At 36.3% G+C, this 20,198-nt stretch overlaps 1 protein-coding gene across 1 annotated transcript in view; it reads left to right on the top strand.

Annotated features, from left to right (window-relative positions):
• LOC122812818 (interferon-induced protein 44-like) overlaps positions 1-19,620 on the top strand; it is a 453,365-nt gene extending 433,745 nt beyond the window's left edge. The window contains exon 7 of the mRNA XM_044084871.1: positions 19,056-19,620. Coding sequence (XP_043940806.1) covers positions 19,056-19,247 — 192 coding nt within the window. The 3' untranslated portion in view covers positions 19,248-19,620. The remainder of the gene's footprint in view (positions 1-19,055) is intronic.
• Positions 19,621-20,198: the final 578 nt, after the last annotated feature.

The following is a 20,198-nucleotide window of genomic DNA, read 5'->3' as shown; positions in this document are numbered from 1 at the left end:
CCTAGGAGTTTGGCTTAGTCCCACTCCTGACTTCCACCATTATATCGAAAACAATGCAAAAAATAAATTCCCTACTCATTTAGGCCAACAAAAATCTCTTTCCTCTGCCATCCAACAAGAAATGCTATTGACAAAGGGATTCTTTTAGCCAAACTTCAGTACTGTCTATCTCTTGTAACATCTATCTCCAAAAGAAATTCTGCCACCATCCAAACAATCTCCAACTCCATCTGCCGTTTCATTATCCTTTCCCAAAGTATGAACTCCACTGTCTTACAGTAGCAAAAGCCAACTGGCTGCTGGTTTAGCAACTATCTACTCCTTGTCTTCTGACATTTCCAGCTCCTGAAAGAAAACTCCTGCCCTTCTCTTTCTTCTGGCTTACTTAGCCTCCATCATATAATCTTAGATCTCATAGCCACTCGGGGCCTCACTTATAAGCACCTAAGATCAGACTGCAGTGCTCTAACCACTTCCTTTCTACACTTAGACCCAAGCTCTGGAGGAATCTTACCTCAGATTTAAAGACCTCTCTAACTACTCCTTCTTTTGGGCACAACTTAAAGAAAATTATAAATGTTCTGCTTCAGGTCACATAACCTAATATCCCTAATCTCTGAAAAATATCACCTGTTATTTTTACTATAACATCCCTTCTCTTAACTCCTAACATGTCGCTACTCAAACTGATGCAAATATTGTACATATTGGTTTCTGTTGACTACCTTATTAAAAAATATATTTTATTGTATATTAACTATAACTGTGATTTAGTGTGTTGTTTTATTATATAAATTGTTTTTATGCTTTCCTCTTGGTATGCATTCACATTCTGGGCTGAGACTACAATTGGCCTGAATGGATCAGTGTTCTACACCAGTTAACAATTTGTACAAATAAATAAAAAATACCTAAATAAATGTCCCTAATTAGGCAGAATTTTCCTATATATCCCAGGTGAAAATTTGTAATCACCCATGCAGTTATATGGACTGGTTTAAAGGCTGCTAGAGAAGCCCTGTTCTTGATATGCAAAGCGAGCCTATTTCAGAACTGTGGCATACATTACATTAGTAGTTGCGGATATGATTCCATCTGTAATTGACTAATACAGCTTGCATTTTTTGTTTGTGCAGCGGTTAGCATTGCCACCTCACAGCAAGAGGTTCTCCAGTTCGATTCTCGGCTGGGGTGCCTTCTGTGCAGTGTCTGCATGTCCTCCCTGTGGTCACGTGGGTTTCCTCCAGGTGCTCCAGTTTCCTCCTACATCCCAACGACATGCAGTAGGTGGATTGAATACTCTAAACTGGCCCTAGGTGTGTGTGCATGTGTGTACCTTCTGTGGAAGGTTGGGCGCCGGGCTGGCAGCTAGACACCGTAAAACTCCACTGCTAGTCATGAGTGGACAGATGATCCACTGTGGCGACCTCTAACCGGGAAAAAGCCGAAAGAAGAAGAAGTCCCTTGTTGAGCATCAGTTCAGTTACATAAAACACAGATTATACCTCTTTATTATGACTGATCTTTTTGAAAGCTTTACTGAGGCCATGGACAAGGATCATATAATTTATACTGCCTACCTGAACTTTGGTGAGGGCTTTAGCCCTAAGTACTATACTAGAATTATATTAACCTAAAATTATGTGAGGAAAGCTGTGTTCATGTCTCTCATGCAATCTTAAGCCTAGTTGCAACCTTTTTGAAAATCACCTTTTGCGGTATTAAAATTAGCTCAATTTAATTAATTCAGCAGTTATGAATTAAAACATCTTGGACCTCTTGTTTAATTTTAATTTTTTGGGGATAAGTACTTTTGTCATAAAAATTATTTCAATAGCTCTTTAAATTCTTTTAAGTAATGAAATGAAAAAACATTCTCTCTTTTTATATGTTTGCTTAACAGATACAAGGAACTACGGGAAAGTGGTCCTTCTAATCCCACAGTGTGGAGACAAATCATTTATTCTAGTTTATCATATCTATTTAAATTAATTGGACTAAGCTCCAGTCTTAAAATAAGGGCCAGAGGGACCAGATAGCTTAAAGTTTCCACCTTGAATAGTTTGGGGTGATTGTTCCTTGTTCTATGGAGTTGTGCAGGATGCTAACTCCCCACTCCTTGTTCCTTGACTAGTAAAGTACAAGGAAACTTGCATTATGTAACCGTCACTTGCATCTGTGAACAAAGAAAAGGTTATGGTTTAAGAAATTCTTTTTCGTGTATAACTAGAATTGAGATCGTTAGAAAAGGATAGGAGCAAACTACATAGGAAAAATGGGAATTATGGGAATAATACATACAGGGGAGGAATGAGGTTTAAAAGAAGGGGGGACTTAACTGAGCTATGTAATGTTGGACTGAAAATTATTCGGTAGATTATAAGTGATGTATAATGTTTGCAACTGGGAGTATGTCAGTACGGTTTGTAATGTAAAATGCTTGCAACTAGGATTGTGTCGGTGTGGTTTGTTTTCATTTATACTAACTCCAGATAAAGCACTGTGGAGGTGCAGGAATCAAGACTCCACCAACAAAGAAAACTGCAAAAACTTTAATAAACTACCATAAAAAATATAAATATGTTTAATAACATACCTTAAAACTGCTGAAGGAATGGACTGCACACGATAGGAGGGCTGGAAAACACAGTTTTAATACTCCAAAAACAGTACAAGTTGTTAAAAATCCGAATAATGGTAAGCGCTTTCGGCAAGTTCAAATAACCCGCCTTCATCAGACAACCACAAGGTTACAGAAAAATGTCTTATACTACACAATTAAGAACATTGAACCTATCAGATTAAAGTGCATCACTAAATTAGAAAAAATCCATGACAACCTTAAGAAGGCATCACTCCAAATTAAAAAGTAAGACATAAAAATGTAAATAAATAAATAAACATTCATTAATAAGAATTGATGATTAATGCATTAAATATATGCAAAAACAACACTATAACAATTGAGTAAAAGCTTATCAACTTGCTGTTAAAATTCTCATGTTACACTACCACATATGATAGAAAGATGTATCCGCTGTTAAAAGCATCAGGCAAGGTGAAGCTTGTAGATTATAAAGCAATACTAAAAATGCCCGTACTGAAATATATTAACTACAAAAAATGCATTACATGCATTTTTTGTAGTTAATATATTTCAGTACGGGCATTTTTACTATTGCTTTATAATCTACAAGCTTCACCTTGCCTGATGCTCTTAACAGCGGATACATCTTTCTATCATACGTGGTAGTGTAATATGAGAATTTTAATAGCAAGTTGATAAGCTTTTACTCAATTGACATAGTGTTGTTTTTGCATATATTTAATGCATTAATCATTAATTCTTATTAATGAATGTTTATTTATTTATTTACATTTTTATGTCTTACTTTTTAATTTGGAGTGATGCCTTCTTAAGGTTGTCATGGATTTTTTCTAATTTAGTGATGCACTTTAAGCTGATAGGTTCAATGTTCTTAATTGTGTAGTATAAGACATTTTTCTGTAACCTTGTGGTTGTCTGATGAAGGCGGGTTATTTGAACTTGCCGAAAGCGCTTACCATTATTCGGATTTTTAACAACTTGTACTGTTTTTGGAGTATTAAAACTGTGTTTTCCAGCCCTCCTATCGTGTGCAGTCCGTTCCTTCAGCAGTTTTTTGTCTATCGTTGTTTAATAACATACCTTAACCACTGTGTTTTTCACCCCGAACGTTGGGACTCCTTCAGATACATCAGACTTCCCACAATTCCCTCTTTTTAAATACATACAGTTTATCAATTAATATTTAATAAGTGACAATTAGGTATAACAAAACAATTAACTCTATGAATAAAAAATAAAACATGGTGGCATAGTGATTCCTGCACATTCACAGTGCTTTAATCTTGTATTAGTTTGAGTAGGCGCAGTTGCACTCTGGGCACTGTTTTCCCATTTTTTTGTTCATTGTTTTCATTTATATAAATGTATGATTGCCTGTGTTATAAGTGATGGTTTAATAAAGATGTTTCTTATTTTAAAAAAGGCAGGAATTGAATAATGTATCTATTGTTGCATGGATTATATGATATATAGCAATATATGTGAAGTATAATGATTGCAACTGGGAACTTAATACAGTTTGATTACTTTTATATAAATGTAAATTTGCCTATGTCACAAATGATAATTTAGCAAAGGTGTTCAAAAAAAAACAGCTAGAATCCAACAAAATGATTTCCAAACAGAACTTTCATTTTTGGAACCCATTTCTATATAAATGAGAAAATAACAAGTTGCCCTTTTCTATGTGGCTTGTGTGTTAGTAAATAATTATTGTATACCCAGATCCATATTTTACTGAGTTACTGAAGTAGCTCTGCACTTAATTTTGACATTATTATTCTCTGAGTAAAAATTGCTTAGGTTTAATGTCTAGTGAAATTACAGGAAGAACTAAGCCATTGGTAGGCCTCTGATTGCATGTGGAATCCTGAATTGTGCTGTTTTGCTTTTGGCCAGTGGGCTCAGTTGAATATTTTTGTATTTTTATGCTATTGCATTTGCATGATGCTGCTCGTTGTGCAGCCAAGTTTAACTCTGCACTGCACAGACACATTTACTTAAACCATAACTTTCTCAGTATAACCTGCTTCAGAAACTCTTTGCATACTTAACGATCAGTAGCTGCACAACGAGCAGCAGGTTAGTGCAAAGTTGCTGATAGCTCATGTGTTAACTAGTGCTATTCATTTTAAAGACTGATAGCACTCCAGTCAAGCAACTGCTAATCTCTTGGCACTAGTCCTCCTCCAAACCACTGCAGTAAACAATTGGATCTGCACTTTACAACTGTCTCTGTAGCCATCTTGGCTGAAATGGGCATACTCAGAAATGTAGCAATTGTCTTGTATTTACTAACAACTACCTACTACTTAAACAATCTGCACAGTGTGTAAGAAATAGCTATACAATGGTATTGAAGATAAACCTGTCATACAAAGCCTCTACAAACAGCAGCAGGTTGTCAGTCCCGCATCACATCACACTGAACCAGTCTCAAATACTTCAGACCAGACACTTAGACCATAGACCTGCCTATGCTGAGGTACTTAGAAATAACCTAAGTAAACCTCAGAAGCCTCCTAAATGTAACTGAAGAAACAATTACCCTCAGTAACTTCACAAACACACATCACAGGCAGCACACACTATGACATAGCACCCATATGTCACACAGACTCAGTTCAAATGCCCATAAGACAAACTACTACATATACCAATATCCTTATCATAGGTGACTGTATACTGAAACACACCAATGCACTACTCACAAGGCTGTGCAAAGAGAGGGTCTATCAGGCATCAGGGTTCACCACATCACACACTTAAGTCTCTCTAACACACATATGATACAACCATTGTACATGTGGGTGTAAGTGACTTAAGACATACCTCCCTGGAGTGTATGATGAGAGACGTAATGGAGATCTCAAAATGTGTCAGAGGCAGGTATGACTCTTGCCTTGAGCAGTATTTTACCATCACCAAGAATAATGCAATGATATGAGCAAAATATAATTGACTTCAACAACTGGCTTAGGTTCTGGTGTCATTCTAGGGGTTACAATAAATATCAGCCTGGGAAGAGACAGTAGACAACTGGTTTGTGACAGATGGCCTGCACTTCTCCCCAAGGCCTCCATATATTGGCTAAAACCTTGCCCACCCTACATAGTACCTTTTTTAGGCAAAGTCAGTCTATTAAAGCTTCCAACATCAATAAACATAATCAGAACAACATAAAGGTATTGCTGCTCAGTGCTAGGAGTTTTATCAAAAAAATGCTTTCCCTGGACTACATAGATATATGCATTGTAAATGAGTCCTGTTTGAAGACCAGTGAAAGTACTCCACCAGTTGAGAGCTGCAGTGTCTACCAGTCATACAGGTCCAATCCATTAGAAGTGGGCGCTAAAGTCAGAGGTGTCTCTATATTCTTAAAACATATCTCACCTCCAGGCTCATTAGACAAGATAATGACTTGGAACTCCTCCATGTCCAACTCACTCTAAACAAAACCCTTTATCATATCATAGCTAACTACAGGACTCCCTCTCTCTAGCTCCCCCTCAGCCCATATCTCCTACCTAACCAGTATGGAGTTCCTATGTATTAATGCAAACACCATTCTCCTAGGAGACTTCAACTACTCCCCATCAACTGGGAGACCTATACGTCCACAAACATGTATGCCCAGAGATTTCTGGACTTTATAAATACAAACTCCCTGGACTAGTTAGTACATGCCCTAACCAGGGGAGATAAAAGCCTGAATTTGGTCCTTACCAATATGAGGTGAAGCAAGAAGCATCCTCCAATACCTCAATATTCAGAGATATGTGAAGGCTTGTTTACTAAAACTGAGGGATGACCTGACTAAATTTAAAAGCTGCTTCCACCTCGATAATCAAGTTCTGTGAGCATTTATAGATGCATCTGTCCCATTCAGAAATAGATACACAAATTCAAAAATGAAAACCTATGGTGGAACACTAATATAAACCGCATCTATAATAAAAGAAAAAAACCTCTTTAGACAAAAATAAATCTAACTCTTAAGAATCCAAAAACAGTCTTGCTGAACTAAACAAGGAAATCCAAATCCCGATCAAATCAAAAAGAGCCAGATATGAGGTAAAAATAGCCACCTTGGTGTAAGATAACCACAAAGCCTTGTTTAATTACATTAGAAACCTCAGAAAGAAAGCCAACATTGCACAGAACTAATAGTAAATGACACTATGCATTCAGACCCAGGGGGCAAATTGCTTGCAGATATTTTCAGCCCCAACTTCATTCCCCTCTGCCTTCCAATATTCTCAGATCAAGCAACTATATCTATCCCACTCCTCAATCCTCACAAAAAAAAAAAAAATTCTCACAGCACTATCTAAGGCCAAGAACACTTTATCTATGAGGCTGTGTAACATACCAGGTTGCCTACTGTCTAGTCTGAAACATGTATTATCAGACACCCTATAGAAGCTACTCAGCATTAGCCTCAAAACAGGTTTTGTGCTGAATGAATGGAGAACATTTGATTTGTTTGATGACAGCTGTTCTCTTCCACAAAGGTGGGGCTCCAATGTAATCGGGTAATTTTAGATCCATAATCCTGACCAGTCTCATCTCTAAGGCTATGGAAAGGTTCATTATGGATAATAAATAGTGGTATAAGTGACCTACAGACTCTCAACCCAACCCAGTTTGGATTAATCAAGAGTAGGTCCTGCCTACTTAACCTGTCTGACTTCTTCAAAAAAGTCAGTAAGCAATGAATGAGGGCAAATCATTGTATGCTGGTTGTCTGGACCTTGTGTTTGACACCATCCCACACTTAGGCTGCATGGATAGACATTCCCTGTTAATTTTTTACCACAAGTCCAGTACCAAAACCAAATAATCCAAAGCACCAGCAAAGGTAAAAGGACAACCACAAAAGAAGAAGTACCCAGAATAGGGAAGAAAGCACTAAACTAACTTGGAGTAAAACTGTTGATCCTTTTGTGGTTGTCTTTTCCTGTTAAATTTTTACCTTACATCTGGAGCTTGTCTGGCAGTTGGCACAGAGTGTTTAGGTTCTGACCTGTAGTTACTGTGGTACAACGTTTGTTTCCCTCATTTGTCTACTGTGTGACTTTGACAAGTCAATTAACTCGACATTGCTCTTGGGCATACCTCTCAACTGTAAGGATTTGTGCCTCATATTTTTTACCTGTTCCTCATAAAATTTGCAGTTTTCTGGCAAATTATTTAGTATTTCAGTCAATAAATAAAAATGCATGCTAATACAAGACCTATACACACTGAGCAGAGTGGAGGAGGTGCGTTGACTACAACTCTGATCTGAGATATATAAGTATCCTGTTTTTTTGGAAAATTTATACTGATTATTGTTTCTAGCAATTTATATATAGCACTTTTGATTGCCTGCTGCATAGTTTTTAGTGCATTTTATTGCTCTTAACTAATCTGCATGGGTAACTGATTTGTTTGCAGTTAAAAGCATTCTGTAGAGTCTCTTTGCACCTTTATCTGTTTAAAAAACAGTATCTGTCTGCCTGGGAAGACAAACCACAATGCTTTGCCAGAGATGGTCTGCACCTGTCACTCCTGGGATTCAGGTTACTGGCTAAAGCTCTTGCCACTACTATAGTACCTTTTTTAGACAAGGTACAAAGGAGAAAACCACCACCATAACAGATACAAGCATGCAAAATCTGAAGGTAATGCTACTCAATGCTAGAAGTCTAAACCTCAAAATGCACTCTCTCGAGGCACTCCTAAAAATGGAGAACATCGATATCTGTGCAGTAACTGAGACCTGGTTCAAGGCTCCTGAGAGCACCCCTGCAATACCAGGCTACAACTCTTACCACACTTTTCAGCCACAAAACCAAGACCGAAACACTAAAGGTGGGGGATTGTCTGTATTCACCAAGGATATTCACACCTCCAGGCTAGTTGCCCAACACAATGCATCTGAAATTCTCCAGGTGCAACTAACACTAGGTAAGACTGCAATCCAAATTGTAGCTTGCTATAGATCCCCTACCATGCCCCAAGATTCTCACTACACCTTTCTAAACATACTGGAAAATATTAAGATACAACCAAACACCCTAATACTGGGTGATTTCAACTACCCTGCCATTAACTGGGAAAAACTACTCGGGTACCAACTCCTTTTCTCAACAGTTCTTGGAATTCATAAATTCCAATGCCCTGGATCAACTAATGCATTGTCCCACCAGGGGTTCCAATATCCTAGACCTGGTCATTACCAACATGGGAGATAGATGCTCCACACCAGTGGTCACCCCCTCATTGGTCAGGTCTGACCATAAGCACATCATCTTTGACATACACATCCCACCCCCACCCCCCAGTAAGGAACCCTCCTTAAAAAAACTTCTCCAAAACCAACTTCATGCTACTGAAATCAGAAGTGACAAACTTCATGACACCCATGCAGACGGGATCTGAAAATTCGGCTGCAGAATCCTACACTAAGGCATTGCACGAGCACATCCACTCATGCATGAATCGTGCAATCCCAAATAGAACCAAGATGCTCTTCTCCAAAAAAGGAAGCCAATCTGGTGGTCCCCTTCTATAAACAAACTATACAATAGAAGGAAGAAACTGTTGCAGAAAAGAGGAAAATCCCAGGATGTAAAAAACTCTCTCACCAGCCTCAGTAAGAAGCTGAGATCCCTCATAAAATCCTCAAAAGCTAGTTACGAAAATAAAATTGCCAAAGATTCCAAAGACAACCACAAAGCAATCTATAGTTATGTCAAGAATCTAAATGGCAATGCTCAGATCTGCTCTGAGCTACAGCAGAATGGCATTAAATATACTGATCCCAAGGATATTGCCAATATCCTGGCAGATCGATTTAGTGCCAACTTCACCCCACTCTCACCGCCTAAAGGGCCCATCTCAATACCAAAAGATTGCCAAATTCCGGTAATCATGGCCACACAGGTAGAAACTGCACTCTCCAAAGCTAAGAATACAGCACCCATGAGACCAGATGACATCCCAGGGTGTGTACTACATGAACTACAAAATGAACTGGCACCTCACCTAAGTGTCATGTTTAATCATAGCCTCACCTCAGGCTTCATGCCCACTGAGTGGCGCACAGCTACAGTTATCTCACTCCACAAGGGGGGATCCACCTTAGATCCCGGGAACTACCGTCCCATCAGTCTGACAAGCCTGTTCTGCAAGGGCATGGAACGCATTATCATGGAACTTATAAACAAAGACATTGGTAACCTTCAAACACTGGACCCCACCCGGTTTGGGTTTGTGAAGGGCCGATCTTGTCTCCTGAATTTGATTGACTTTTTCAAATCAGTCACCAGGGCTGTGGACAAGGGGAAGGCAGTCCACACAGCCTATCTGGACCTCGCCAAGGCCTTTGACACCATCCCCCACTCTGGAATCAAAGATAAACTTACTAAGCTGGGCATAAATCCCTACATCACTCGATAGGTTGCCAACTGGCTTACTGACAGAACCCAGACTGTAAAAGTAGCCGACTCCAAATCTAGCTCCAGACAAGTGACAAGTGGAGTACCTCAGGGTTCAGTCCTGGGACCACTCTTGTTTGGCATCTACTTCTCTGAAGTACAGGCCAAAACTAAGGGACTCTGGCTAACAAAGTTTGCAGATGACTGCAAACAGGGAGCTATTATTGAATCCCCAAATTATGTGGATATTCTATAAATGGGTCTTACAGAAACAGATGCCTGGTGCCAGAGCTATGGGCTCAAGCTTAATGCCAAGAAATGTATAGTTATCCCCTTTGGAAAAAAACATGTACCCATGAATTACCACATAGGTGGCAGTACACTAAACATTGAAAGTGTGATGAGAGACTTAGGGACACAGGTGGACAGTGGTCTCACTTTTGGGGATCATGTCAGTCACCCTGCTAGATAGGGGGTCCAGAGAAGTAAATATTGTAGGAAGAAATATCCAGGGAATTTTTATGGCTAGGCTTGTATAGGCCCTAGGGCCAATAGCCTAGTACCAACCTATGAACCTATGATCCTATGACCCTATGAACCTATTATTCAAACAACTTTCTAAGTTTATAAGAGTAATATTTAAAAAATGTTCCTGAGTTAGAGCCTTTATCCCATTACCTTTTAGCTTTGTGCAGATTTCTTACACTTAGAGGTTGGGAGGTATGGTCTTGGGTTGCCCATGAAAAGGTATTATGTTCCCAGTGGACCTACCTGGTTAACAGATGGGTATTATTATTATTACTGTTTATTATTATTATTATCCAACTGTTGCCATCTTTCTCAATTCAGTGCCAGTCTCCTACTTTCTTCAGTTGTGATACTTGATTGTTGCAAGTCTTTTCTCATGCAATCCATCCATCTCAGTGCTGTCAGGGTGTATCTTGCCTTCTTCACCAGGTTGTCTTCTGGTTTTCTGCACAAGTGCCCAAACCTTGTAATCTGTAATATTTGATCTTCTTTGCAATTGGAGCTATTTTGACATCTGCTGTGATGTTCTCATTTCTTTATCTCTCCCACAGTGTGCATCCTAACAGAGTCTCAGGCACTTCATCTCCATCAACTCTAGCTTCTTCAACTGTTCTGTTTTCACTGCCTGGATTTCTGTCTGATGTATGGTTGTACCACAGTTTTAACACATTACATTTCAGCTCCTTTGGCATTCTTCTGTCATCACACACACACACTACCCTGACACACTGTGCGATTTGGCTGCAGTACACCCTAGTTCTAGCATTAACTTCCTCATTCAGACTTCCCTTCTCCTCAACTATGCCTCACAGACACCTGAAGCTGTTAACCTGTTCCACTATTTTCCATTTTTATCTTAATTCTTAGCTTGTTCTTCTTTCCCCTTCATTTAGTGTCATGACAGCTGTCTTGTCTGTTCTCACTTTTATCCCACGTGCCTTCAGTTTCCCATTCCATTCCCCTAATATTTGCTGAAACTCTTGTTCAGAATATGGTTGATCTTTCCCTTCCAACCTGTTTCCTAATGTTCCATCAACAGTATGAACAGCAATGGGCTCAGAACTCTAATGAACACCCACTCCCACTGATAACCACTGGGAACCCTCTGTGAATCTGAAAACTGTTCGTGCATGTGTTTGTTTTTTTTACATAGTCTGCACTAATTCTACCAATGTTTCTAGTACTTCAAACCATCACAGGACTGCCCAAATCAGCTTTCTTCGAACCATGTCATATGCATCCTCCATCTCTAGGAACTCCCAGTTGGACTCTTTCACCATCTGTAGCTTCTTCTAAACTATTTACCTCACTTCAAACTTCATATGCATTGTGCTGCATCCAGATCTGAATCCAAATTGTTCATTTCTCATCTTACTTTCTACTACTACACATATTCATTTTATCAAACACCATCTCCAGTACTTTCATGTAGTGGGACAGGACTTTGATACCTCTGTGCTACCCAAAATTATGAATGTCACCATTGTTCTTCTTTTTCTCAATTTTTTTTTATTTTTCAAATACATTTGAATGAATTCAATAGTATTTATACATAACATCTTAAATAACTATGTACACTGTTTACATTAGCCTGACACTATAACAGATCATAATGTATACAGTTACTTTATAAGTATGTCAATTCCATTATCAGAGTGTCTGATCAATTATTGTATAGTGTCAATCAACAATAAGACTTTTCCCCAAGGGTTGTTGATAAATGGCTTTGGATAAATTCTTAGTTATTTAATTTTAATTTTCAGTAATGCTGTGGTCTTCATTAGGCTGTAGAAGTCTTCCAAAGTTGGTAATGTGTTTGTTTTCCATCTTCTTGTTATACACTTCCTTGAAATTGCAAGTATAGTCTATACTAGATACATGTGTGCATGTTTGACCTATTCAAATTAGGACCATCATTCACTTTTAGTAATACAAGAGCTTTAGTTAAATAAAATGATTCATTAAATAAAGCTTGTAGAAAGTTATTAACCCCATTCCAAAATGGCTTGATTTTAACCGAATCAAAGAAAATGTGGTTCCAATCTGCATTGTATACTTGCTCACATCGTCAACATATTCTTTTTATGGAAGAACTAATTTTACTGATTCTGTCTGGGTTTAAGAATGCTCTGTGTAAGGATTTCCAATTAAAAACTTTCCAGTATTATGTAAAGGATGTATATTTTATTGATAATAAGGTATTTGTTTTAATATCTTCAGTTAACTGTATTGAGTGTCCTTTTGTTATATATTTCTAATATGAGGTTTTGGGTATTGTTTTATAGTTTATCAATATTTTGTAAAATTTTGAAATACTGTTTCCCATGTCAAAGTCATTATATATGATTTCATATGTTTTTCGTAAATGCAGGTATTTCTTTAAATGAAGAATTGTTAATTATTCTACTTAAATCTTGCAAATATGACAGAATACTCTATAAAGTTAGCCAGTCCTGTTGTGGAATTTTGTATGTTGTTTTTATTTCTTGCATATTTAAAACTTTTAGTTATTTGATACATTGGAACCAACAAATTAATCATTTCTGTTCTCAGGAATTAATAATTTCTCTATATATTTTATGTGGAAAGTTCTTTGTGACTATAAATGGTGTTAAAAGATCAAACCAGATTTTTAAATCTATATTTGCATTAATAATTTTCCTAAATGAGTCAATGTAATAATTAATCATACAAGTTTAGTGGGTTTAGTTATGTTATATTGCATACTAATGCATATGTGCCATGGCAAATTGTTTTTATCTGTTATTTGAAATTTTTTATGTCAATCAAATTCATTTATTGATATTACATTTAGTAATTCTTTCCAATGTGCAGAGTAATTTGAACTTGTCCAATTTGAGATTGTTTTAGATATTGATGCTTTTATATATGTTTCTCTATCAGGAAAGTTTAATCCTCCCTGTTTCCATGGTCTGATATGATGATTTAAAGCTATTCTGTTTCTTTTGGGAAACCATACAGATTTTATTAGGCATGAATTTATTAATTTAAGTATATTCTTTTCTGGTAACAGTTGTATTGCCAAGGCTATATATAGGATCTTGGGCAGTAAAACCATTTTTATTAATTTTAGTCTGTCTTCAAATGTTAATATTATTTTGTTCCATTTTTCCACAGAAATTTTAATTGTATTGATGATATTTTTATAGTTTTTGAGACTAATTCATTATTATCCTTGCATAACTCAATTCCTAGATATTTTAAGTTAGATTCTTATTTCCTTATAATATGATCCCCCTTAGTCTGCAGTTCTTTTTTTTATTTAAAAATAAAAATTTAGATTTTGATTTATTGAAATGGAGTCCTGAAGTCATGTGAAACATGTCAATTAATATATCTAATTCTTCTAATGTCTCTTTTGTATTCGATAATGTTAGTAATTTGTTATCAGCAAATAGCATTACTTGTATTGTTCATAAACATCTATTCCTTTTATTTTTATACAGTTACATATTGAATCTACCAATATTTCAATAGCCAGAGCAAATAGATTTGGTGACATGGGACATCCTTGTTTAGCACCTTTTGTTATATGGATGGATTCAGAAGTAAAAGAACCTAACTTGCCATACGCTAAATTATTTGTATATATATTCTTTAGGAGATGAACAAAAGATGCAAGAAATTCAAACAGCATTAGGATTTTGAATAAATAGTCCCAATTTAGGGAATCAAAGGCTTTCTCTATATCTAAGCCAATAATGAGTGTTTCTTTTTCAAAGGCTTTCTCTATATCTAAGCCAATTATGAGTGTTTCTTTATTTTCTTTATTAACATACTCTATAAGATGCACTTCCACAGTGGCACAGTGGTGGCATTGTTGCCTCACAGCAAGAGGTTCTCCCATTCAATTCTCGGCTTGGGTTGGGAGTGCCTTCTGTGTGGAGTTTGCATGTCCTCCCCTCGGTCGAGTGGGCATTCGAAAGACATGAATTGAATGGGCGTGCCTTCGTTGAAGGTTGGGCATCAGGCTGGCAACTTGACACCATAAAATCCAACTGCCAATCATTAGCGGACTGGAGTTCCGCTGTGGCGACCCCTAACCGGGAAAAGCCGAAAGACAAACAACAACAACATACTCTATAAGAGAAATTATTCTTTTAATATTGTCGTGTGTGTGTCTATGATATATAAATCCAGTTTGATCATTATTTATTGTTTTGGATAGTGGTATTTTCATTCTGTTAGTTAATATTGTCATAAATATCTTATAGTAATTATTTAATAATGATATAGGTCTATATGAGGTACAGAGGTTTGGGGATTTGTTTTCCTTTAGGATTGGTGTGATTAAGGAATATCTCCAAGAGGGTGGTATTAAAGCTTGTGGCTGAATTTCTAATAGAGTTTTATGGAACTGGGATAGTATCTTTGAAGGAAAAAGTTTATATATGTCCATATTTATGCCATCTATACCTGGAGCTTTATTATTCTTACCCTATTTTATTGTATCTGTAATTTCTTTGTAAGATATGGGTGCTTTTAGATCTAATTTTAATGTTTCTGTTTTTTTTTTATATTAGAACATTTTTCATATAGATTTAATTGATTGATATGTGTGTTTTCTTTTTGGAAATGCTCCATATAATGACTTTTATAGGCATCAAGAGTGTCACCTATATCTGAGACATTTTTCCCTTTCTTTTCATGGAAGATAATTTTAATGTTATTAGCTTTTGATTGTATTTTGATCCTTGTGGATAAATTATGTAGATATTTGGGAGAAGTGGCCAAGGTATTAATTTTTAGTTTTTCTAAAGGTAAACTAGTTTTATGTGTTAGAATTTCATTGTATTTACTGTTTAATACTTATACTTTCTTTTTCATCTCCAAATGATTTTGATTTTTTCAACTTTTACTGACAAAAGTTTGGATTGTAGATCTAATAATTCAGAATCCCATTCTCTGATTTTTTTTTATACCAATTTAGGGTTTTACCATATATGTAAGCTTTTAATGAGTCCCATATCATTATTTTATATATCTATATGGTGTAATTAATATCTAAGAAGAACTGTAATTCAGATAATAACCATGGTTTGAACCCTTTAATTTTAGTTATATATGCTGGAATTCTGGAGTTAAAGATTAATGGTTTGTACCCATTTTGAAGTTTTTAGTATCAGTGAACTGTGGTCTGAAAAGGGGCTGTGAGTGAATGAGAAATTAATGATTTTAGAGTGTAAGTCATGGGCAGCAAATATTTTATCTATTCTAGTTTGGGTATCAAATCTGTGATCTTGATGGGAAAACAACAAAGATTTATCTTCTTTAAATTTGAAAGTATCTACAAGATAAAATGATTCTACCCACTTGTTTAAAGCTTTTGATACAGTAGATGTACACAGCGGTCTTTTATTTGTAGTTTTAGAAATATCAAATATACAGTTAAAATCTCCTCCTAATATTAAGCTGCCTTTATAATTATTGGAAATGAAATCCAAGTGTTTTTTAACAGTTCCTGTTCCAATCCCTGGGAACCAGTATAGATTGGCTAGGGTCCATATTCTGTTATTATATTTAACTATTACTAATGCCATAAGCCTTCTTTATCTTCATACTTATAAATGATTTCTGAATTAATCACATTTGTTTTCAGTAAAATTGTTACCCCTTTTGTCTTTGTCTTATAAGTGGATTGCACCAATAGCATATATTCCTTAGGATTCCATTTGTAATTGTCATTTGTTTTGAAATGAGTTTCTTGAAGGAAGACAATTTGTACTTTGTTGTGTTTTAAATATTTCAGTAGATTTGATCTTGCTAGGATTGTTTAAGCCATTGGTATTTAAAGATAATAAAGTTAAATCCATCTTAGGTTATTTAGACTATGTACTTTCTGTTTTATTGTGACTATTAAACATTTTTCTCTAACTATAAAGTATATGTTTCAGCTTTTAAAGGAAATTATCAGTTTTATACTTTGAGTGTTTATCAATAGAGTAATGTTTTGGTCAGGCATACTAAAAATGTTTTTGTGAAATGTAAAATTTGAATTAATAAATGTTAACAAAACTAAGATCTGCACTAGCCGTGGAATGAAAACCATTCATAATCTTTTGGATAAACCTAAGTCCATCAGATTATCATAAATAACTATCAGATTATCATAAATAACTGACAATGACAGACGGCATAAAATAAAAAAAGCAGCAAGGAAAATGAATAAATGTGTAAATGTGAAAATGAATAAATAAAAGTGACTTTAATAACCTTATGCAGCTCCTGCCCCCAAACATTTACCTGTAAAAATACTAAATGAATAGTATTATTTACATTAACCTTAAAAATCTACCATCCAAAAGATATATATGTGTGTATATATATATATATATATATATATATATATATATATATATATATATATATATATATATATATATATATATATATATATATATATGTATATATATATATATATATATATATATATATATATATATATATATATATATATATATATTAGGAGACGAAAACCCAACTGAGCGAATCCCAGTTGAGCGACACAGAAAGAGCGAAAACCGCTAATATCGCAAGAATGAACGGAGATCACCATAGGGAATTCATCCCTTTACTTCAGTGTAGTGCGATCTCGGAGTTGGTATATTTAAGTAGGGGGGGTGTGGAGATGCAGGGGGCAAACACTTAGTGAGAGTTTACGTGTTTTACCTGTTTAGTTTCTTTGGTTCGATATTAGCGGTTTTTGCTCTTTCTGTGTCGATCAACTGGCATTCGCTCAGTCGGGTTTTCGTTCTCCTAATATATATATATATATATATATATATATATATATATATATATATATATATATAAAATACATGTACTAAAAAAATGTGCAAATTAGCTTAAAAAGAAAAATTGTTTGAAATATCAGTGACTAACTCTTATAAAGCAGCATGTTTCCTAGAAAAAATACATGTTTATATACATTTCACCTATCAGTAACTAAACACATTGCATAATTCTTACTAAAACAATGATTAGTAGACCAAAATATATATTCATGAACAACTATCGACCTACCTAAGCAATGTTTTTAATTTCAGTTAACTATTAATTGCACAGTAATCATTGAGTCCTGGCCAACCATATGAGTGCAATGACAGTTGCCACATTAATTCAGCCTTAAAATGTAGCATCCATGGACCTGCCCTAGATTGCTCCTTGACTTACTGAATACCACAAAACTCAAAATTATGCTCTCTATCTGTATACACATGTTTTGCAAGGGCATTTGTTAAATTACACTTTTTGATAGCATATAAATGTTCATATACCCTTTCTTTAAGGGATCTTGCTGTCTTTCCTATATAATAGGCCGGGCATTGTCTACACTTAGCCACATATACTACCCCCTTAGAATTACAATTCAATTTATAATGGATGAAATATTTTCTGTCATTGATTTCGACTGAATGACCCTGATACATAAACTTGCAAAAATTACACATCCCACATTTTTTCATGCCTTCTCCTGATGCTTTATTTAAGTTATGGCATGTCTCAATAAGATTATTTATGTTCCTACCTCTCCTTGGTATAATCCTAATCCTCCTGAAATTTGTTACAAATAGCAGCCTCATCATCCATCAGCCTCCAATTCTTTAACATGATTGCCTTGATTTCATAATAGTGCACACTAAAAGTTGTGATGAAAGCAGTTGCATAATCTATTTCTATATAGGAATGTTTAGTCTAAGCACTACTACAGGGTGGCCACGGTGGTACAGTGGTTAGCATTGCCGCCTCACAGCAAGAGGTTCTCCGGTTCGATTCTTGGCTGGGGTGCCTTCTGTGTGGAGTCTGCATGTCCTCCCTGTGGTTGCATGGGTTTCCTCCGGGTGCTCTGGTTTCCTCCCACATCCCAAAGACATGCAGTAGGTTGATTGAACACTCTAAATTGGCCCTAGGTGTGAGTGTGTGCATGTGTGTACCTTCTGTGGAAGGTTGGGTGCCAGGCTGGCAACTCGACACCATAAAACTCCACTGCCAATCATGAGCAGACAGATGATCCGCTGTGGCGACCCCTACCCGGCAAAAGCCGAAAGACAAAGAAGAAGACTCTAAGCACTACTACAAGGTGGGTAGGTAGGAGAGGTTGACCTATAATAACTTCCTGTATTTTAATGTTTTGAATGGGTTCTGTCAATTTCTGCCATCTGATCATAATTTATGGCAGTTTAGCATTTAATCTGTCATCCTGATCTGCCTTTCTAAGCCCAAGAGATAGACAGCGATGCCAGAGAAGGTAATTCTGTTTTAGGGTCACCATTATTGACATCACAACTAGAGGAAGTAATATTTCTGTCTTAAAGATCTCAATGTAAGTATCTCACAAAAAAGTTATACATTTCTGTCAACTAAGTGAAAGTGGCTTTCTAGATCTAACATGCTAGTAGTGTAGATATGCATTTTGTTGATGTAATAGATCATTTATGCTGTTGGGTTGCTTTAAAAACTTTTTCTTTTTACAGATCCACAGTACTGGAGCCATCATTGGCATTCCTGTTTCCTTTATTCTTCCTGTTAAAAATTATTCATCAGAGATTGAGTTGGAAAATGGAAACGACATCTTGATCCTGTCTGCACTTACTCAGATGCAGCGCTTGGCAGATGATTACTTTGAGAATTGCTGTACTGAGGATGAAACTAATTCCTCATTTTAAGTTTAGTCAGCATATTTTCTTGCTTTACTAGCTGCTTCCTGCTTTTTATTGTTTCATTTAGCTAGGAGACTGTATTACTTTGTATTCTGTGACATGACTGATGCTGAAGGTTAATTAAAAGTAAGAACACATAGCACACTTTTTGGATTTTCAGTCTTGTAAGGATGTTTGCAGCTGCCTCCTTTTTTTCCAGTATTTTTTACCTTTACCTGCTGACTAAGACCTAACCAGACAATATATCCCCAAGCTGTGAGACCAGGTTGTGAAAGCCATCACTGGGGCAACTTTCAGGATTGTTATTGTGACACCCCACCACTGGCCCAGTAAACAAGGAGCCTCAGTCCTCACCACTGGCAACAGTGGGGGAAGTACACACTGGGAGGATGACAAGTACACACACAGTAAAGTACAAGTTCCTGTAAGAGCACACAGAGACCACAGTCAGTCTGGGGCTGGTTTCTCCCTCTTTCTCCAGATCCCCAATAAGACTCTTCACTGGCACAGTTTTAGAGTTGAGATCTTAGCTGAGTGGGCAGACCAAGACCTCTAGCACATTCTCTATCCAACCAGTGCTTCATGTCCTTGCTCAAGTAGCTGACACATGTACTCATTGAGATTTGATTTATACATAAACAAACACACACACACACACCTGGGAAAGGCTAGCACAGGTTTAATAGCTATGCCCCCTTTTGCCCAAACTATAAGGTAGTTTGGACTGCCACTAGCCACTCTTTGTCAGCTACTTTAAGGCCATTAACAAAGGGTGTCCAATATTACTCTGTAATGTTACTATTAATCCAAATGGTAGTTTGACCAAAAGCAAGGGCTATTAGGAGTGGCCTGCATAGTGTCACCAAATAGATATGCAAGTACTCTAAGAGCTTAAATATCTCTAGACACACAAGCCACAATTGAAAAATTTAAATATATTTAATAATAAGAGAACAA

This window comes from Protopterus annectens, chromosome 10.part0 (genome assembly GCF_019279795.1).
Source record: "Protopterus annectens isolate FY-2018-M chromosome 10.part0, PAN1.0, whole genome shotgun sequence".
Lineage (NCBI taxonomy): Eukaryota > Metazoa > Chordata > Ceratodontiformes > Protopteridae > Protopterus > Protopterus annectens.
Note: the sequence above shows the minus strand (reverse complement) of the source record. Positions and strands in the feature narration are given on the sequence as shown.